General features: G+C 35.7%; 1 protein-coding gene across 2 annotated transcripts in view; it reads right to left on the bottom strand.

The window, feature by feature from the left end:
* The window catches only part of LOC149535333 (putative serine/threonine-protein kinase SIS8), a 196,134-nt gene that overhangs the window by 95,702 nt on the left and 79,878 nt on the right, over nucleotides 1-20,554 (bottom strand). For both annotated transcript variants that reach the window (XM_089807164.1, XM_089807165.1), the window contains one exon: nucleotides 12,862-12,962. In XM_089807164.1, coding sequence (XP_089663290.1) covers nucleotides 12,862-12,962 — 101 coding nt within the window. The remainder of the gene's footprint in view (nucleotides 1-12,861; nucleotides 12,963-20,554) is intronic.

Genomic DNA, 20,554 nt, shown 5'->3' with positions numbered 1-20,554 from the left:
ATTTAGTGATCTTTCGAGAAGGTGAGGAATATACTATAATTGGAAAGGACAACGTTCAAATTTCACTTGGTGGGAGAGAAACTTGATCTTTCTCAATGTATACTTTGTCCCAGGTATCAAGCTCAATCTATTGTCAGTCAATCAGATTATCCTGCATTCTCCACTGCTTGATGTCCTCTTCAATTTTCACAAGTGCAACATTGTTTGTAATAACCCGCACTGGTCTAGCTTAACAAACTACAAATTCCTTTACACTTTAAGCATTTCATCAAACACTTGCCAGTCAAACTTGATACCCCTGTAATGAACCTGTCTGGCTCATGCTGTCTAAGCTGGAGGATTGAGTAACTAACTTTGTTCTTAGTCTTTTGAAACTATTTTCTTTTCTTTTGTTATGTGGAAAATATATATGAAAATTAAATTAAATCCAATGCCAGAATAGTCTTGAAACAGTTGTAGATTTTGTATTCACATTTTTTTTCTGAATTTGCCACAATTCATGCGATACACCAACGCAAAGTTCACAAGCAGTCAATTTCTCGAAATTGTAAGAACCTGGATGTCGATTCAATTTTTTAAATTAATGCTAGCTATAGTTATCTTGGCCGCTCTTTCTTAAGTCTCAAGTGGCAGTAATAATGCAAAGTAATCCACCCACAATGGTTGACACAGCCTAATAGTGATAATGCAGTCTCTGCATAGCCAACCGCAGGCTCAGTGGTTAAATGCAGGCCCTACTGTATGCTTGTGGCTCTGCAGATGAGATCTCAGCCACTATAATGTTGAATACAGGCCAGGCAAATTAGTCACGCAGCCCTCAGAATGGCGTGTGGCTTCAGAAGATGAGTGAGCAATGCTTCCTCGAGGAAATCGTTGCCAATTTCTGGTAAAACACAGTCTTCAGCACACTACACTTCTCCAAAATCACTGGTATATTCAATACAATTGCAGCCTCCTCTACGAAGATCAACCTCTCAGTAATAGACAAATGAAATCCTCAACGAATCTCCTGATTTTCTATCAAGTAATTTGACTACTCAGTCACCGTGAGAACAGTAGGAGAAGCCACTAGCAAATTCCCAGAATACACAAGCTCCAATCTCACTACACATCAGCCTTCAAACCCTCAGATAATTACCAAGATAATAAACAAGCAGCAGGATACATAGAATAGATATAATAACCAGTCACAATACACTTTACTTCAGTAGTTAATTGGGATTCACAACATAATCTCAGACACCTCAGATCTTACTCTTATATCTTAGCAAGGGAATGAAATTCACAAACCAGATAACTCTCTCAAAAAAGAAAACAAAGCAAATTAGACAATTGGATGCCCTTTTCGTCACAATGGGCTCATGTTTATAACACCAAATGGCACTTAGGTTCTTTATCACAGCTTTCACTTAAGAAGCTTCATCAACACAATATCATTTCATAACATTAAATATAATAAAGTGCCACTATAATAATGTAATCCTTAATAATTAATTAATAAACATGAACCTGTCCATTAAATAGCCCCATCCAATGCAAGTGATGACCAACTGCTAGCACCACCAACTACATTGCCAAATATGGCAATTGCCCAAATTAGACTTACTAAAAATAAAAAGTCCACAACTGAGACCCTCAAATCTCACTTTCAGCTCATGAGCGTCACCATGATCAACTGACTTAATCAACTGTAGAGACTTGCCAAAAATGGGGACATTACAGTCCTCCCTCTCGAACATTGCTTTCCCTCAAGCAATCCAACAATACTCTGAAACCTCCACCCAAATCCCGTGAAGAACCTCATGATAACCCCATCATCATTGAACCGACTGCATACTCATAACATCATCAGGACCAACCACATAACACCTAGAACCTGTGTTGATGATGTAGAAGTCAGGGGTATCAACGGAAAACAAATCCAAAGGAGATCTTATCATATTCACCTTCACTGTATCCACCAAACCATCTTGCCAACAATCCAACTTAGGCACAGGCCAACTTTGCACCCAATACAAGTCCTGAAAATGGGGGTTGAATATGAGGCTATAGAAACTCATCACCATATACACTCTACTACCGTTAAGATCATCCCTATCCTCATCCTCAAGGTGCTATGATGACTCAACCTCGGTCTCATCAGTATAAACCCACATAGCCTCGTTCGCTACTCCCTTTGGTCTCAATGTGCAAGTGTGACCTTTAGAGAAAGGCCCCTTGCACTAATAGCAGAGTTGTCTCCTCAATTCCTCTCTAGAAGTATCATCAATCTTCCCCGCTGACTTGCCCTTGTCCTCGACAACTGGCAAGGACTCTTCAGTAACAGGTGGAGGAAGTTAAGACTTTGAAGCAAACTTGCCTCAAGAAGATGACTCTAAATCCCCTGCTTTCCTCATTGCCTCCTGCAAGGAAGACGGGTACAATGACTTAACCCATCCTTGGAGTGGCTCAACCAAACCCTCCATAAACAACATCACTCATCTGCGCTCTAATATATCATAGACCATGATTGAGAGCCTTTGAAACTTGCTAATGTAATCCTCTAAACCACCAGATCGCCTCAACTGGGCCAACTCATAGAAGTACAACTTGGGACCTTTCCTATCAAATCTCTTGATCAATCGCTCCACAAAATCCTAATAGGACTTGATCTGATCATATAAAAAGGAGACTAACCCATGGTACCACTTGTCATGGGCCACTCCGTCAAGATGCAGCACTCCAAATTTGATAGCGTCCTCCTCAGTCACAGGATGCAATGCCGAGAAAGTGTTGATCTTATGGATCCAAGCTCGGGCTGTAACTCTCCCACTACCATTCAAGTGCTCCAATGGCATCTTACTGGTAACCTCACACAAATCAGACTATTGAGGACTCGATCTCTTAGGTGTTGACCTCGCTCTAGAATGCTCTCGTTTCTAAGTCACTAACCTATCAATATTAAGATGTTTATCGCTTGCGGTAGAGCATCTCACTCCGAAAAGTGTGCCACCACTACTAACTGCAAAAGATACAACCTTAGGCTCAATTCTAACTGCATCCTATTGCAATATTAGATTGTTTCTAATATTGAACTGATTCTTTCCTAAACTATTCTTTCCTAAATTAATTATTTCCTTTCCTGTAGCTTTCCTATAGCTGTTTCCTTTCCTGTAGCTTTATGTTTTTTGGCACACAACCATATATGTACCTGTACAGTTTTATGTGAATACAAATGAATGGAAAATATTCTTCAATATTTTTTATTTTCAAGTTGGTATCAGAGATTTGAAGCTTGAATTATTTGTATCCCTTCAGTGAACTATGGCCGATTTAGATTCGGAAGTATTTGAGAGCAAATCATTTGAAAGCAAATCTGCTCCCATTATTATTCAATCCAAAGGTTCATCATTCAAGGCAGGGATTACACTCGATGAAGCAAACTATGATTTGTGGTCTCAAATCATGGAGATGCATATTGCTGAGAAGGAGAATCTCTCTTTCATTCATGATAACTCACAGCCACCTATCGAGAAGGATGATGGATATGAGAAGTGGTATGCGGACAATCAGAAGGTCAAAAGATGGTTGTTGATATCTATGTCCCCAAAAATTATGAAGCGATACATTCACTTACCAATTGCTCGAGATATTTGGAAAGCTCTTTCTAAGGCTTTTTATGATGGAGCAGATGAATTGCAAGTGTTTGTCTTGAATCAGAGAGCTTTCTCTGCCAAACAGAATGGCAGATGACTTTGTGTATCATGGAGAATTAACCGAGATTTTTGGTGAGTTGGATCATCATGATAAAGTGATCATGGAAAGTGAGAACGATGTTGAATCTTACCAAAAATCAGTTCAGCAACAAAGGGTGCATATTTTTCTTGCTAGATTAGATGGTGACTTCGAACAAGTTTGTGGTGAAATTTTGAGAAAAGATCCTATTCCCGAATTAGAAGCATGTTATGCATTGGTCCGTCGTGAATCTATTCAACGGGAAGTTATGATCATATCTCCCCCAAGGCCTACACAAACTCATGCACTATCCATGCATGAAGCACCTTTTCTGGATGAGATAGATGACGATGTGGATTCATTCTCCATTGTTTTCACATCTTCTATTCCAGTTTCAGAAGTCAATACATTGGCTTTTCCTATTTCTTCAGCCGCTCCTCTCATTCTAGCAAATGAACATTATGAACATTATGAACTCTTACAAATGGCAAAGTTTCCCAACTTGATACGTCTTTGACGAATTTTGAGATTTTCATGACAGAATCATCTCATCATGCTCCTATGAATTCAGCTGTGCAAACTGAATTTTGTTCAGTCACAACAAAGATACAATCAGGATCAATGCCAATGGTCTCCACTGTACCTGCTTCCATAGATGAAAGTTTCAGCTTGCCTGCATGGTTGAGTAGGATCACAACGATTTACGTGCATTCTAGCTTGCACCTTCCTCCTCACAAAGATGATGAATGAAAGCAACTGGCAACAAAGTTGTGGGGTATAGAATAAAATCAAATTGTACTGGATTTTTTTCTATTAAACAAAGTTAAGCTGTCTAGCATACCTTTAGCTTAAGTGGTAGCGGGTTTTCAAATGGTTCTCCTAATCTACTTGCACGTAATGTCCCCATTTTTAGCAGGTTCCTACAGTTGGTGAGGTCAGTTCACCATTGCGACCCTCATGAGCTAACAGTAGGATTTGAGGGTCTTAGTTGTGTGGTTATAGGCTTTCCAGTAGCCTATGGTGTGTTTTGGCTCCATTTGAGGGACTATTTATAGTAAGTCAATCTATTGGTTCCGATGAGCTCAATTGAGTCAGAGGAGTTGGAGGATGCTCTCAATTTTTACTTCGGGCTTTTGGTTTGGGCTCCAAGAATCTTGGAGGGAGCATCTATTTATAGTAAGTCAACCCGTCAGGTTCATTCACTTTCATCATCAGGATCACTTTGGTGTTGTCAAATTTTGATTCTGATGCTTCTTCAGTTGTTTTCACGAGACGGGTGAATTATTATTATTATTCATCTAAATACGTTGAGGTTGCTATTTTTGTTAGTGTTGTTGGTTGGTCACCTCAATCTCATAACTCGTTGGAACCGAGACGAAAAGTTTTAAATCATAGAACAAGAAACAGTGGCCTTACATGTCAGAATTTGAAGTTAGGGTCGAAAAGGTCATTCGGAGCCAAAAGCAATTAATAAATTAGTTTATAATGGCACTTTATTGTGTTTTAATGTTGTGTGTGGGAAGCTTCTTAAGTGAAGTTCATTTGGAAAACTTTGGGCCATTTGGAGATTATAAATATGAGCCCATTTGATGAGTAAAGCATCCGATTATTTGTTTATCTCTTTGCTTGTTGTTTTTGTGACAATTTTGAGTCTGTGGTTTTGCGCCCTTGCTAAAGTATAAGGGTTGGATTCTGAGTTTATCTTGCAATTTGCTGCTGAGGTAAAGCAAATTGTGATTGCTTCTCTACTGTATCTACTGTTATTGAGAAGTTGATTGAACAAGTGTTGAAGATTGGATTCTGGAGAGCGAATTGAAGGCTGAATTATTAATTTTATGCTTCTACATTCTAGCTGGGAGTTCAATCTAAATGTTACAGGGCTGCTGTTTCACTATAGGGCAGCAGTTTATCAATTGCAGGGTCATGTTCACCTAAGGAGGGTTTGTGTGACATTTCTAAGGGGCCATGTTACAATTTCCAACAGCTGCATGTTCACCTAAGTAGGGTTCGTGTGACATTTCTGAGGGGCCATGTTACAATTTCCAAGAGCTGCGTTAAATTTATATGGCCTGCAATATATATTATTGGGGCTACTGTAGATTCACATTGCATTGCAAATTAAAAGTCAAGGCCAATCTATATTTCCAAGTTCTTGGCATTTTAAATATTATTGCTGCTACTATTTGTTTGAAACATTGTCGCTAATGAATTAAAGCTGGAGCAAATCATTTGTCTTTCATAATTGTATAATTGCATAGTTCGTAGAGCAGAATTATGAATTAATGTTGGCATTCATGCAAACTTCTTAGTATTAAATTGATCTGAAATTGTAAGTGCCCAATTGCATTCACTAGTGTAATTTCGAAAATCAAATTATCAAATTTGCAACAATAACAATAAAGATTGCCAAATGTTTGATGAAATGTTAGACTATTGATTAGCAAAGGAAAATTGATGATTGTTACGAATATAGCCAGCTGGGGTTTTTACATTGCATCATCTAATGTTACTGACGATGAACCATATATAGTAATTGGTGAGTTGCTTACTAACGATTCTTTTAAAATTAAACAACTATTATCTATCATAGCATTCAGGTTTGATCCTTTCGATATTGAATTGTTGAATTTAAATTAGTATAATACATTTCAATATTTTAAATTTATAATGGTTTTGTTTAGCGTGTGACATTCTATACTTAATATATTTTGCACACCCATTACTTGTACTCAATTCAGAAATGTATGCTAACTATTGAGCCATTCAAGCATACAATGACTCTCATTGATTGTTGCAGTCTAGAGTAGGAGATCACAACCACAAAGTTGTACTTATTGGCTTCCATAAGACCCATCAACAGCACAAAATTGATTAATAAACTCATTTATATTAGTCGTGTGATCTTTGGTAAGCCACCTATTAAAAAGGTTTATCTTCATGGACCATAAATTTCTGACTCTTTCTATGGATTAAGAAGCCAAGGCAAACAATGCTGATAAGCATCTTCCTAAATAAATCAAACCTCTTCACACCATGCTCAAAGACCATAGATACTACGCAAGCTATAAACTTGTTTCTCCAGAAATATATGGAGCAATTTTGAGCTGCAATGACTATTATTTAAGATCATAACTCACAGTTCCCGAGTCACTTTTGTTTGAAGTTACCAAATCCAGACAGATTTGGTTCAATTCCAGCCACATTCATTTTTGGACAAGCCCGATTTCACTGATTACGTACAGACTTCTTGATTCCTATAGAAATTTTGCCAAAATTTCATAGAAGATTCCAGATTTCCAAAGTTTTTAATCTCCCAAACAAATTGGAGTTTTCAAATCTGATAAATAGCACTTATCGGATTACCATGGAAACTCCTAGGTGGTGATTTGCACTTCTCTACTTTTTATGCGTAGACTGATTGCCAATATAAGTTCTTAATCATATTTAATTGAAGCTTTTTTTCTCATAATAAAAAAAACAAAAGAAAACCAATACTCATCTCATTAAAATGGCTACAACCAAGCTATTCATATTCCTATAGGGCATTCTTCATTTCAAGTTTGTTATTCCTTCAAACCTTTGGTGTGATGTACTGTCCCCTCCTTAGGTAGGTAAATTGACGGATGAGGTTGGCCTGTTATATGGTTCTCATAGGCCAGCAGATTGCATAGGGGATCCATTCAGGGGACTTATGGAGACATATCAAGGCTTTGTGAGCCAATTTCGGACAGACTCCAAGATTTTAGGAGCAATCACTATTTTTTAGGGATGAAATGGGAGTCGACACAGATGCACCAGGAGACCTACAGGATCAGCCTGGAGACTTTTGGCACGGTTCCTATTTTTCTAGGAGAGTTCCTAAATTTTAGGAGATTGTCAATTAGCTCTAGTGATCAGACAACATCAATGGACAAGTGTCATCAGGAAGAATTCAAATTGGGGTCCAGAAGAGCGAGCTGCAAATAAATTGGAAATAATTAGTTATTTCCTAAGTTTGATGTTAATTAAAAAAAAGGGCGATTATTATAATTACTTTATAATATTTATTTTTAACAAATTATAATAAAGGAGGCTTATTGCACAACTCCCCAAGCAATAACGTAAGGTTATAACTTATAAGAGGGCCATTTTACCATGACAAACAGGGCCTCCATTAGAATTGATCCCTATGTAAGGGGGATTGTTGAGATAAAAGATTTTTATGTTTATTAATTTAAAATCCTCAAACCCTAAAAGAGTTTGAATGGCTCATGGAAGGAAAATATTAAATATAATTGGGAATTTTGTAGATCTGAACACCATGATCTGGTAGCCAGTCATACCACTTTGAAGGCCAACACCTTCAGATTTGTAGTTTAACATCAAGGCTTTAAGTATTCCATGCAGCAATTTGTATAAACTCCTCTTTGCTATTGTAGATTGAATGCCAATCAGGGATTGCCAGTGATAATCAAGAGTTTTATAGAGCATTTCAGACCTCTATATTGAGCCGTACAAATTCAGAACATAAATTAGTGATCCACAGCCTATAATGTCCCCATTTTAACTCCTCTCTTAGTGTCGGTACCAGCTAGCAGTATTGGTCTATTAGTGGGGTCTTGTAGGCCAATGAGATGGATAGGAAACCATTTCAGGGGCTTGTGACAACATACTGGAACTTGGAGAGCCAATTTGACAAGTCTTGGGCAATCTCTCAGGTTTTAGGATGAATCCCTATTTTTAAGGGATCATATGCGAGTTAGCAGGGCCAGGGACAGACTGGGAGGCCTCCAGGATTAGCTTGGATACTTCTGACACAATTCCTATTTTTTAGAAGAGTTCCTAATTAGGAAGGGATTGCCAGCTAGCTCGCTATGGTCAAACAACATCAGCAGACAAGGGGCATCAGACAGAATCCAAATCAGGGTCTAAATAAGCAAGCTAGGAATTATCGGGAAATAATTTAATTATTCCCAACTTAGGAAATAATTAAATAATAAAACAAGTGATTATTTTAATCACTTATGCTATAATAAAGTATTATAATATTTGGACCAGGTCCCTACACATTAAAATTAAGTTTATAACTTAAAAGGAGGCAAGTTTATAATTGAGTAATGACCCCTCATGAAGTTTCAATCCATAGGTGCGGGGCTTAGATGAAGTAGAACACTATTATATAGTTAAAGGGGTGAATAAAACCCCTAATTTCGAAATTGCACTCAAAGAAAAAATGAAAATGAATAAAAATTGAAAAAACACAAAAAAAAAGAAAAAATCAGACAGCCAAAAGTCTACATCCAAGGGAGTTTATAACATAGCCTGGATGTAGAGGTTAAGATAGCAGTCATTCCCTAAAATACAGAGCTTTCCCAGTGTTTGCAACCAGATCTGAAATCACCAGCCGTAAACAAGTCTGTCAGGTCAGATACATTCCAGTTTGTAGTCACTTTTTGTTATCATCTTATAATCTCTTGGTATGGCTACTGTACAGCTTTTGGAATTGAATAAAAATGGTGTTTTTATATTCAGCTTTAGCATCAGATTAGGGTTTGGAGTAATTGCATCAGTAGTTTCCAGCATTGTTTATTTATTTAGCACTGGATGAAATGAAATGAAAGAGTTTTAATAACATCCACGAGATCATTGGTCTAAGGGACCAAAAGAAGAGCCAGTTAAGAAGCCTCCTGTAATTTCTCCAAGTTGTCCCTTTCGTTGTGGATCTGCATTAGGAAGGTAGCTGTCTTGTGTAATCTTGTCTCCTTGAAAAGTTCCTTCATGTTGCTCACCTGTAGGCTATCCTTGTGTTGGCTACAAATATTTTCATATGAAACGCAATCTTTGACAAAGTGTCATTTCGTTTCCACCACCCCTTTGCTGCAAAAAGTACAGATTCTTCCCTCCCACCCTTCTTTAGGAACCTTCCATCTACCAGTTTCACATCACAAGTGCTGAGAGCTAGTCCTTAGTTGACCAATTAAAATTTTGGCCTTTCCTTTAATTGCAGATCTTAAATATTCTTTATCACCATGATCCCATGTGTGATTAAATTCTTTGATGTTATAGGCTTTTTTTTCTACCTATCTAATTTGTCCATGTGACAGTCCTGAATTTCTGTAGCACCCATTTCTTTATCTCTATATTGGTGTTCAGGCACTCTTGAGGATCAATGTTTCATTTGTTCAACCACTTTGCTCTTTTGTTTCTTCCATATTTTTTCCTATGTTCCTGCTCCTCGCCAACCACCAACTTAGGGCAGCGATGCTTATCCATATTTCCCACTTTTTTAAAATAGCTTAGCAATCAGATAATTATTGAGGCCTCAACCAAAAACATGCCCGCCTCTGCCAAAAGGATCTCATAAGGAATCATTGACTTGACCTTGACGTCAATAGTAATGAGATGTTTTTGGATTCTTCTGCCATTTATGATTTGATATGCTGCTCCCTCAAAGCTCACATCCATAAAGAATAATCAGAACCACCCAAAGACCAAAGAGGGTCTTCCTAGTCTTCCAATCCCACAACTCCACTTTCCTACATCTATTCTGAAGAAGGTAAGAGGCCTTCCATCCCCACTATATTCTTTTTGATCTGAATGTTTCCCACCTTAATCTATAATGGAAGTCAATTCCTAGATATTTGTACTCCTCACAAGTTCTAATGAGCTTCCCTCAAATATGAATGTATCTTGCTGCTTTTTCTTTCAAAGAAAAGATCATGACTTTAGTCTTACAAGTATCGGCTTCCATCCCTACCTCCAAGCAAAAAGTCTCTAAATTTTTCAAATGCTCTCTCAAACCTTGAGCAGGTTTTGCAATAAGGATAAAATCATCAGCATAAAGAAGCAGTTTTATCACATAACCTGCCAATTGTATGCCTTTTCCATTGGCTTTCTTTAGCCACTTTTCCAACTTATCAATGTAAAGACAAGAGAAAGTAGGGGACAAAGAACACCCCTGTTTGACCCCAATGTCGCTCCCAAACATTCAAACATGCCCTTTTTAATTCTGATTTTTGCTTTAACCTATTCATACAACTTATAAACAGCATTCCTGTACTCCTTTGGCACTTCCAATTCTTCCATTTTATCCCTAGGGACAGTGTCAAAAACTTTCTTAAAATCCACAAAGTGGCAAAAAGCCTTCTCTCCCTATTTCTCCAACACTCTTTCAATGAGATATCTTAGAATGATGCAATGGTCAATGGTGGAGTGTTTTGGTCTGAAACCAGCCTGACACATTGCATATCATTATTTTGTTTTAAAAAACCCAAAAATTCAGAAAACACAGTAAAAACAAAAAATCAGAATCTCTGCAAAAAAACAGACTTAGCAAAAACCAATGTGGGAGTGATCACTACATGCAATATGAGATTTTGGTTGCTATTCAAGCTCCAAATGGATCCCAAGAGCATAAGGAGAGACAAAGATTCTATGATATATCTTTATTTCTGAGCTTATTTTTTAATTTAAATTTACGCATGAGAAACCTCTATAGGCTAAATACCTTATGATAACATTAGTGTTCCCAGCCCTTTTTGTTTGTTTCTATCTTTCAACTTGTTCACCTGTGTTAACTCATTTATATCTAGTCTGTACTGTTGTCCTCCCTGTACACCTATATTAACTCCATTTCTATTGACCTCTTACAGATATTCAAACTACTTCTATTTTATTGCTGTTTACCTATTGCGTACCTGTTTTTTATTCATTTCTATCTACCTAGCTTTTTTGTATGGAGGGAAGACCACAAAATGTACAAAATATGGGCTCAGTGAACCTATTTTCCCACTTGCATATGGAAAACAATAAAATACAATAGTTACATTTCTTACTATAATAGATTTATCATTTTCTCATCAAAGCTTCTCTTGATGGGACAAGGCAATTCCTAACTTTTTAGGATAGAGGAGCAAGCTCTTCAGAGTACAGAAGAGAAAACCGGTGAAAATGATTTCAAATTTTCAACAGCTTGCATTCAATATTACAAACACAAATTTGGGATAATGGAGAAAAGTGCAAATGCATATGCCCAGTTGTTGTTTTAAAGAACCACATGTAACAGTACTTTAAAGTAACTTAAAGTAACAATATGTTAAGATATTTCTCTCTGGAACTTAATCTGGGAGTTTTAAGACTAGAGTAACAATATTTCACTTTAGCTTCAAGAAGCCATATGCAAAGTACTTCAGAAATTTCTTTCAGAGATTAACATTAGAGTAACAATATGTTATAACTTATCTTGATCAGTTAATTTGAAAACTTAAACTATGGCTGTAAATGACCGGATACTTATGCAAGTTTTGATCAGCCGTCAGCCATATCTCTGTTACATAGTTTATCAGCCATCCCTACATTTTTTTAATTTGTTAACTACATAAATTGTAGTTCTCCTTTAACTGGTTTCAACTTAAACCATTGGTACAGTATATGCTTTATGAACATTCATGTCCTCCTTAACTTTCCTTGCATGTATTGCTACCAGTTATCTTGCAGCTTTTTATAAGATACTACAATCTCTGGTATATGCACAATGCACAGCTGTATGAGCAACTCAGTTAAAAAATTTATTTCAAATTAAAAAAGAGTAGTAGAAATTTCAAAGGGGCAAAATAGATCTACCTTTGAGAAACTCCAGCATTCTGCTTATGATTTCTGAATCTTCAAATTGACCCACATATTAAACCAGTTATTCAAACATTCTAATCTACTGTAGTTTTTGCATTGGCAGTTTCAATTCCACTACGTAGGTTGTAACTTCACATTACCTCTTCATTGACCAAGAAGTTATAAGCAATAGATCCATGATGTTGAACAAGTATACAGAAGAGTATCCCAAATTTTAAACACACTTGTTCAAAATTCTAATTCAATACTTAACTGGTTATTTACAGGTATGATGGTCACAGAAATAATTACAATAATAAGCATAGTAAATAGATATTTTCTATATTTTATGCAATATAACTCAGAACATTCATCTGCATACAAGCTGTACTACAATACTTGAGCCATATTTGAAACTACCTCAGTTCTAGTCTTCGCACAGGAAGAGACTTAATTGTTTACATATTAATCAGAAAAGGTTCAAGAAATTTTAAATTAGTTAATCAAAGTAATTTTGTATAGATGAACTATTTCACCTTAATCAAAGTAAAGCTATTTTACCTTGGAAGGAACTCTGTTACTATTGACAGATTTGGAGCACGAGTAATCGCACCCATAAAGAGAACAACATTGGGATGCCAGAGCCTTTTCATAATTCGTACCTGAACAAAAGAAATCAAAAGCCAAATATCATTTGCATTGATCTATGTAAAAGGCCACAAAAATGTTTCAAATCAACAATCTTTGATTAAAAAAATGAGTTGTACTCAGGGTTTAAAGCTTTAACTTTTGAAGCACTTTTTTAACAAATCCAAGATGAAACAACATTTATTAAAATTTTGGTTGATGTTGTTTTATCGGTTTTAGAGATGACGATAATAGTTTGACCTCCTTGTATTGAATTAGTCATTAAATTTAATTGACTAAAAAAGAAGAAAAATATGTTTGGCATCTCGATTGTCCGTCTGCTACATAATAGAAATCTAACTTAAGAACATTCAATGTATACATCTATTCAAAATCCATGTATTCTCTGCAAGTGTGATATAGAGTTCATGATTTATTTTGACAACTAATTTTCAATTTTAATGGGCATTCTTGTTTTTGAGAACATCACATTTTATACGGAAACAACCTTCCAAAGTCACTCATGCTTAGTACAAAAAGAATACTGCTATTTGTAAATTTTACAAAGAACCTTCATATCTGACAGTATACTTGCACCGTCTATATAAATAGTTCTTTGGGTTAAATACGCATCTGACAGCAACTTAATCTAATGAACACTAACATGAAACAGTTGTCTCTAAGGCAGTCTGAATGAAACATCACAATTATCTTACAATGTCATTGTTAGAGCCAAAATAATGAGAATTGGAATCGGATCGGAATCGGCAAGGCCGAATCGAATCGTGAATCAGCCATGAATCGGAATCGAATCGGAATCGAATCGGCTATGAATCGGCAAATTTAAAAAAACCCTCTAAATTTAGAGATTTTAACAATTTAAAACTTATTTCATGCAACCTTTATTGAATATAACTTATATTATTAATATATCAGTCCTAGGCCCGATTTATATAATTGGATAAATCAGATGTATTATATTTGCTAAGAATGGGAGAGTGTTATTAACTTATTTGATTGAATACCCAATGTTCTAGTGGTCCATATGAATTCAGATCTATGTTGCCTCATTGTTCTTCTATATGACACCATTGATATAATCATCCCAATTGTATTTGTTGCACATGTATAAGAGTATGTATTCTTTGGGTGTTTCTCTTTCTAAGTTGTCAAACCCTGACATTGTGGGGAGATTTTGAATCCTTTCCTTGGTGGGTGGAAAACTGATAGTTCTATTCCTTATTGGAGATGAATGATTTACTATTTTAGTCAATTGTATGAGAGGCGTGACTATGGTGCTTAGTTTTGTTCCTTTTTTAATTAAATAAAAATTTAAAAATAAAAATCTGCCGATTCATGGAGCCAATTCAGGGGATTTTTTTCATGAATCAGCGATTCAAGCAATTCATGGGAAAAAATCAGCTGAACTGATTCACGACTCATAAAAAATCACCCAGCCTAAATCAAATTGCCAAACCGGCGATTCAAGCGATTTCATGGCAATTCTCGGAACTCTAATTAGAGCACATTAGCACCATGGATGTACTTTCTTAAATATTTGTCATTTAATAATTAGTCCTCAAGTTTATGGTGTGCTCCATTCTCACCTATAGTTGGTAAGGAAGTTGTAGAATAAGTTGTGGACATGATAATTACAATTGCAATAAAATTACTTTTGGCCCTTTGGGACTTAAGTGCACATTCTCAATATTATTTCTCTCAATTAAGTACTGAGACTAAGCTTTAATATTAAACTAATAAACTCCTACAAGAAGATAAACACAATGCCATGATACAATAGTAGGCCTGTCAAATTTCTCTGGAGCAATTCTCCATTGAAAGCATCTTGCTGCAGTATAGAGATTTCGGGCAAAAAATTATTGTAATCTACTGTACAAATTATGTACAAGTACTTTCTCTATCATAGAGAGGAAAAAAAGGGAAACTGAAGAATTTCTACATCTGCAATTATTCATGGCAAATGCCTTGTCATAAAATTACACGCTAGACCTATATTTCAAGCAAAGGATATTCAAAGTGAAAGGATTCTAAAACTAATAATTAAAAAATGCCCACAGAAGTAAAAGGAAAAGTAGGGTATTTTACTGAACATAGATAGTTAAGGGCCAGTTAAGGCTTAAAAAGATTGAAAACGTTTAAATAGTTTGCAGACTAATGGATACTCAGAAGCCAAAAGTGCTCAGTGAATTAGTCCCCCACCAAATTTTTGGTGAGTGCTCAACAAGTTTTGCCGAGTAGTCTACAGAAACTTTCAGAGTACCAGAAAAACATTTCAATTTTCTATTTCCTTTTTTTAGATTGTTTTTTTTACTCAATTTATTTTTTACTGCTATGAATTTGTATAATTTTTCAATGATTTTCCTAGGTGTACAAGAATTAGATTTATTTTTTATGCCCGTTAATAGATTTTGCAAAGTCCCAACTCAGTTAAAACTTTGACCTGCTAAATCTGAGTTGTTAACCCGTGGTTTATATTAAATACAGTACAGTTGGTCCCGAGTTATAACTAGAGAGAATTTATAGCACGTAGTATCTTCATTTGGTCGGTAGGAAAGACGAAATTGAAATACAGGATAACATCATATGTAAAATTGAGAAAAATATTATATATTGTCATATATTAAAATAGGGAAGGAAAGGTCCTTTTATAGTCCACAATACCAGCCATATGTTTTTGAGTCTATATATGGGGACAGCAATATGGGACTACCCCATACTCCTTGTGGGAGGAACCTACATGTGCTAAAAATAAGGTGTACAGACCCTATCCCCTTGTGGAATTTGACCTTGTGACCTCTCTTTCAAGAGCACAAGTTCTCTAACACTAGGCCAACGATCAGCCAAAAGCAAGATTTCAAATTTTCAGGTTTGTGAAAATCTCCTTTCTGCGGCAAGACTGCCAAAATAATCTCATAAGTTGTTGGCTCTGGTACCGGGTTATGAATGAGTACAGGGTTCTAAAATGCTGATTCAGCAAATATTTATCTTGGGTATTGTACGTTTCATTTAGGCTATGTGTGTGTGCACGCATCTAAAAATGTACAATATTGTAAATACTTTGATAGTAGAATACTTCATCATTGATCAATAGTAAAGATAAAAATAATATCAATTGATAGTTCAAAATTTAAATACTATGTCATATATGTCTACAACAGTTCAAATTACAAAATTTGAAATAAAAATAAAAGTATAATTGTCTTCAATGTTTATCAAAAGGATCGAGATCAAGGTCATTTTTTTATTCCACATATTTTGAACCACAACTAATTGAGTGTGTACCACTAGGTGCATCATTTGTAAGAACCTTGTCATCATCTATATTGACTTTAGCAAGCTCTACAATAGATGCATGCAAGTTGGAACACTCAAGGTCTATGTTACAGGGTCCTTCCTCTACACTCCCATGGTCTTGGTATGGTCCTTTGTGGGTATGACCAGGGTTGTGCCCACAGCCTGTGTGTTCGACCCAGACAATTATCCAAGCCAAAATTCACCTCCAGATGTGTCCAGCCAGCGAATTTGGATGTATCTGAATTCTTTTTTGTTTTTCTATTGTAAGGTATCCATCTACAGCAGTGGTAAAAATATTGTCAAACCATGGCATCAAGGAATAATCACCGGTTGCTATGCAAGTGTAATATTAATCATAAACCCTTGTATATTCAATTCTCAATCTAGGTTGTTGGTTCAGGTTCGGGCTTGAATTTGGGCTTGAGGGTTTGGTTTGTGCATTCAGGAAAAAAAAAATTAGGGGCTTAAGTTTGTTTTAGGCTCATCCAAACAAAAATATATAAAAAATCAGAGATATATACATATTTGCAGCAGTAATTAAGTTCAAGATACACCACCATCTTAACAGTCAAATATTGGTCAAACTCAAATGACATTTATACCTTAAGCATTAAACTTTAAAAAAATGTCAACTATCAACAATCACCCATCATTGATCAAATATCATATGGGTCATCAAAAATATCGTCACCATCATCCATAACAGATGACTATTTGACTTGGGTTTACTTGACATCGCAATCATTTGTGATTATGAGTTCTATAGACTGTAGTCTCAGTAAACTATGAATGACATTTCATAGATACAAATTGATGAATCATATCTATGGCTCTTCTTAGAACATTGTGATACATAGGATACTCTTCAAAGAACAATATGATCTCTCCTTTGATACCACTATCATTTGAAGTTTATTACGATTCTAATGATGGTTTAACTGTACACAGTCTTTGTTTGGTGCTCTATCACAAGGTCCTTAAGCATATTAAGGCAAGTTCCTTTTGACTTTATAAGATCTTGAAGTATGTCAAGAATTCAGATCAGGCTTAAGGTATCCTTAAAGTAATGAACTTGTCCTTAGATTCTAACATGGCTCTAGCCCTTACTATTATCTAGAGTTCCTAGATTCGATGAGTTCTGGGTCGGGTGACCTTGAATGAGTCCCAAGGGTTTGGACCGAGTCTAACTTGTGACTTGCGCAAACTTGCAACTCGGCAAAAAACTCAGACGTAATGAGTGGCGATGATGGGACTCGGTCAAAAGAATTTTGCAATAACAAAAGTCTTTTAAGTTGTTTCTTTTTCTTCTATTTGGTATTTGCAACCCTAAACATAACTTCATTTCTTTCTATTTGCAAAAAAGAGGTCAAGTTGAGAAGAAAAACAAGAGTCCATAGAAGTGCAACCAGCGAAAAGGACGAGCAAAATATCTTCAACAAATCACATTGGAATAGTGCAATACTTGCATTTGGTGCATCAAAGAGTCACACAAACAACTGCAAAGATCTCTCATCTCATTTCAAGTTTGTTGTAAGAGGTAAGAATTAAATTTTATTAGAAAATATGTATGCTTTTTTTGTATTTTGAAAACAACAATCTTCATTTTATTTTTTAAACAAACCAATTCTTGTATCTTTTCCTTTAAAATTTCTTCTAAAAACAATGTTGGTTTGTTGATTGTTCTTTCTTTAGAGTTTGAATTCGAAAGGAAAATATTCAAGAACTGAAAATTTTTTAAAACCCTACTTTTTTGGGGGTACAAACCCTATTTTTTAATATTAGTTTACAAAATACAATGCACAAATGTTAACTATTTTGGAATATTGTCGGAAGTTTTCTTCCATGCCTCCATACCATCCTAGAACTTCTGCTAATGCAAGTTCTTTTACTTCTACTCCTAGTAGCACTATTAGCTTTAGTCCTCGAGTTTGGAAATCTAGGTTAGATTCATATTTTGTGCCATGCACTACTAGTTCACAGCCCTTACTTGAGAGAAAGCCTTGGAATAAAAGGGTAAATGATGTTTCTAAAAAAGCAATTTGCAGGTGTTGGTGCTTTTGCAACATTCCATTTGTTACAGCAACATAATTCTTTTTTATTTGATTGTTTTAAGTTTATAATTTATAGTTTTCTTTGGTTACACCCCACAGTTCAGCGATAAGTTGTGAGCCTCTCATCTAGGAGGTCTCAAGTTCAAGTCTACTTGAGCCCCATGTTGATCTTGGCTCAAGCCCATTATCCATGAAAAAAAATAGTTTTCTTTGTCTAATGATTTTTTATTAAATGTACTTAATGTATTTGTGACAGGTCTCCTTACCAGCAAGTCGTGGTAGATGTCATAACCATTTGCGAGGTTGGGTTTAAAGCTCCTAGCGATAATGAGTTGAACGGCCCACTTTTCTTAGATATGGTTGATGATGTAAAAGTTAAAGTAGAGGACCAATGTGTGTTTTTGAGCAAAAAAGTTGCACCATCGTGAGCGATGGTTGGACCGATAGGAGGAATAGGACACTCCTAAATTTTATTATTTCTTGCTAAGCTGATTGACCATTATTCTTCCTCAAACGCATTGAATTATTTGAATTTGATATAGTGATTAATTTTGAATTTTGTAATTTATGATTTATTGATTGATCATTGATTTTGTTTTATTTTTAGGTTCCACCATGTTCCTCAAGTCAATTGATGCTTCCTCGCATGTCCAAAATGCCACGTACTTATGTGAGGCTATTAAAAAAGTCCTAGGTGAGCTGGGTGAAGAAAACATGTTCAAGCGATAACAGACAACACAACAAATTATGTTTTTGTAATGATCTAAATTTGACCCACTAACGAAAGACTGGATTCCTTTGAGAGCCAAGTTCAACATACATACAAATATCTCCAAACTAGATAAATCAATGGAAATATCTTATTACGGACAAGGAGAAGAAATATTTTAGTTGCAAGAGTGGGAAGACTAGACGATAGAGAGTCTTTGCTCCAAATCTGAGCATCTTGTCCATGAATGTCGCTGCAGTGCCCAAACGTCTTGTATGGACTGACACAGAAAAGGCTTAGAATTTGATGAAGACCTAGGTTTGTGCTTTAGATAACCTACAAAATGAAAAATTAGAAAAATGGCAATAAATACTATATAATAGAGATAAAATAAACAAACAAAATATTCAGATACATGCAAACCTCCATGTGGTTGAATGTCCTAAATGAACTTGCACACATACAAGAGAGGGAAAATTATTTTGATGTTTGGAGACTTGCCTTAGTCAAGTCCTTGTTTTGATGTTTCCACCTCCACAACAGCCAAATAGATAGAAATATTCAAAACACAAATACGTAACTAATGACGTAATAGAAATAAACCTCGTTTGACGGAGAAAACCCCCTATTACATGAGATATGCAAATAGAAATTAACCTTGCTAGTGGAGGAAAACCCCTATTGCATGAAATGAAATAATATTCATAGAAAGGGAAGTGATGACCCCAAAGATGCTTAAAGACACAAGTGAAATAGAAAGATATTATAAAATATGTTATATGAGATCATTGTAACAAGTACAAGAGCAAGTGTTGTGAAATTCAAGATAATGAGAGTAGAGAGAGAGAGAGGGAGCTAGAATCAATCCAAGAACTTAATTTAAAGAGAGAATAGGAGGGGGAAAAAGGCTTTCGGGCAGTTATAGAAGATTCACACTGACAAAAGCAAGTGACAAGTGGAAAGCATGCACGGGACCGAAATTTGAACATTGAGATGTCGGTAGACGAGTGCATGACCCGCAAACGTCCATGAGATGTGCTAGTGTTGCATCCCCTATTTTGCTCAATTTTAAATATTCTATATAGTTGTTGAGACTTCATGTGAACTTGAATTGATTAGTGAAAATTGGTTATTCATTATGGTTTCATGTGAAATTGAAGTATTGGTTATTCATTATGATTTCATGGAATAAGAAATATTGGTTAAACGTTATGATGTCATATGAATTAGAATAAGGTTAGTTGACATGGATATTTGATTTCATTAAAATGATTTGGAAAATATGTTATTACCATGATAAACTTCTTCTGTAGGAACGTGATGAAGGTGGGGAAAGCATTGCCAAAAAAGGAAAGGGCATGAGAGCACCATCTACCATTGAGCTAACAGGTATGGGTCCTTAACCACCTTTGTCAAGGGAAAGCTGGACTAGGCAAGCAAAGGTATACCAAGTGATTACCATGAGCTAAATTGGTCAATGCACTTAATAAGATAATAAAATAATTGAAATAAAACAAAAGGTTACCTTTATATATATATATATATATATATA

The sequence above is a fragment of the Cupressus sempervirens genome, chromosome 10 (assembly GCF_028749045.1).
Source record: "Cupressus sempervirens isolate cs-2001-9-10 chromosome 10, ASM2874904v1, whole genome shotgun sequence".
NCBI classification, from domain to species: domain Eukaryota; kingdom Viridiplantae; phylum Streptophyta; class Pinopsida; order Cupressales; family Cupressaceae; genus Cupressus; species Cupressus sempervirens.
This window is presented reverse-complemented; position numbering and strand designations above follow the sequence as displayed.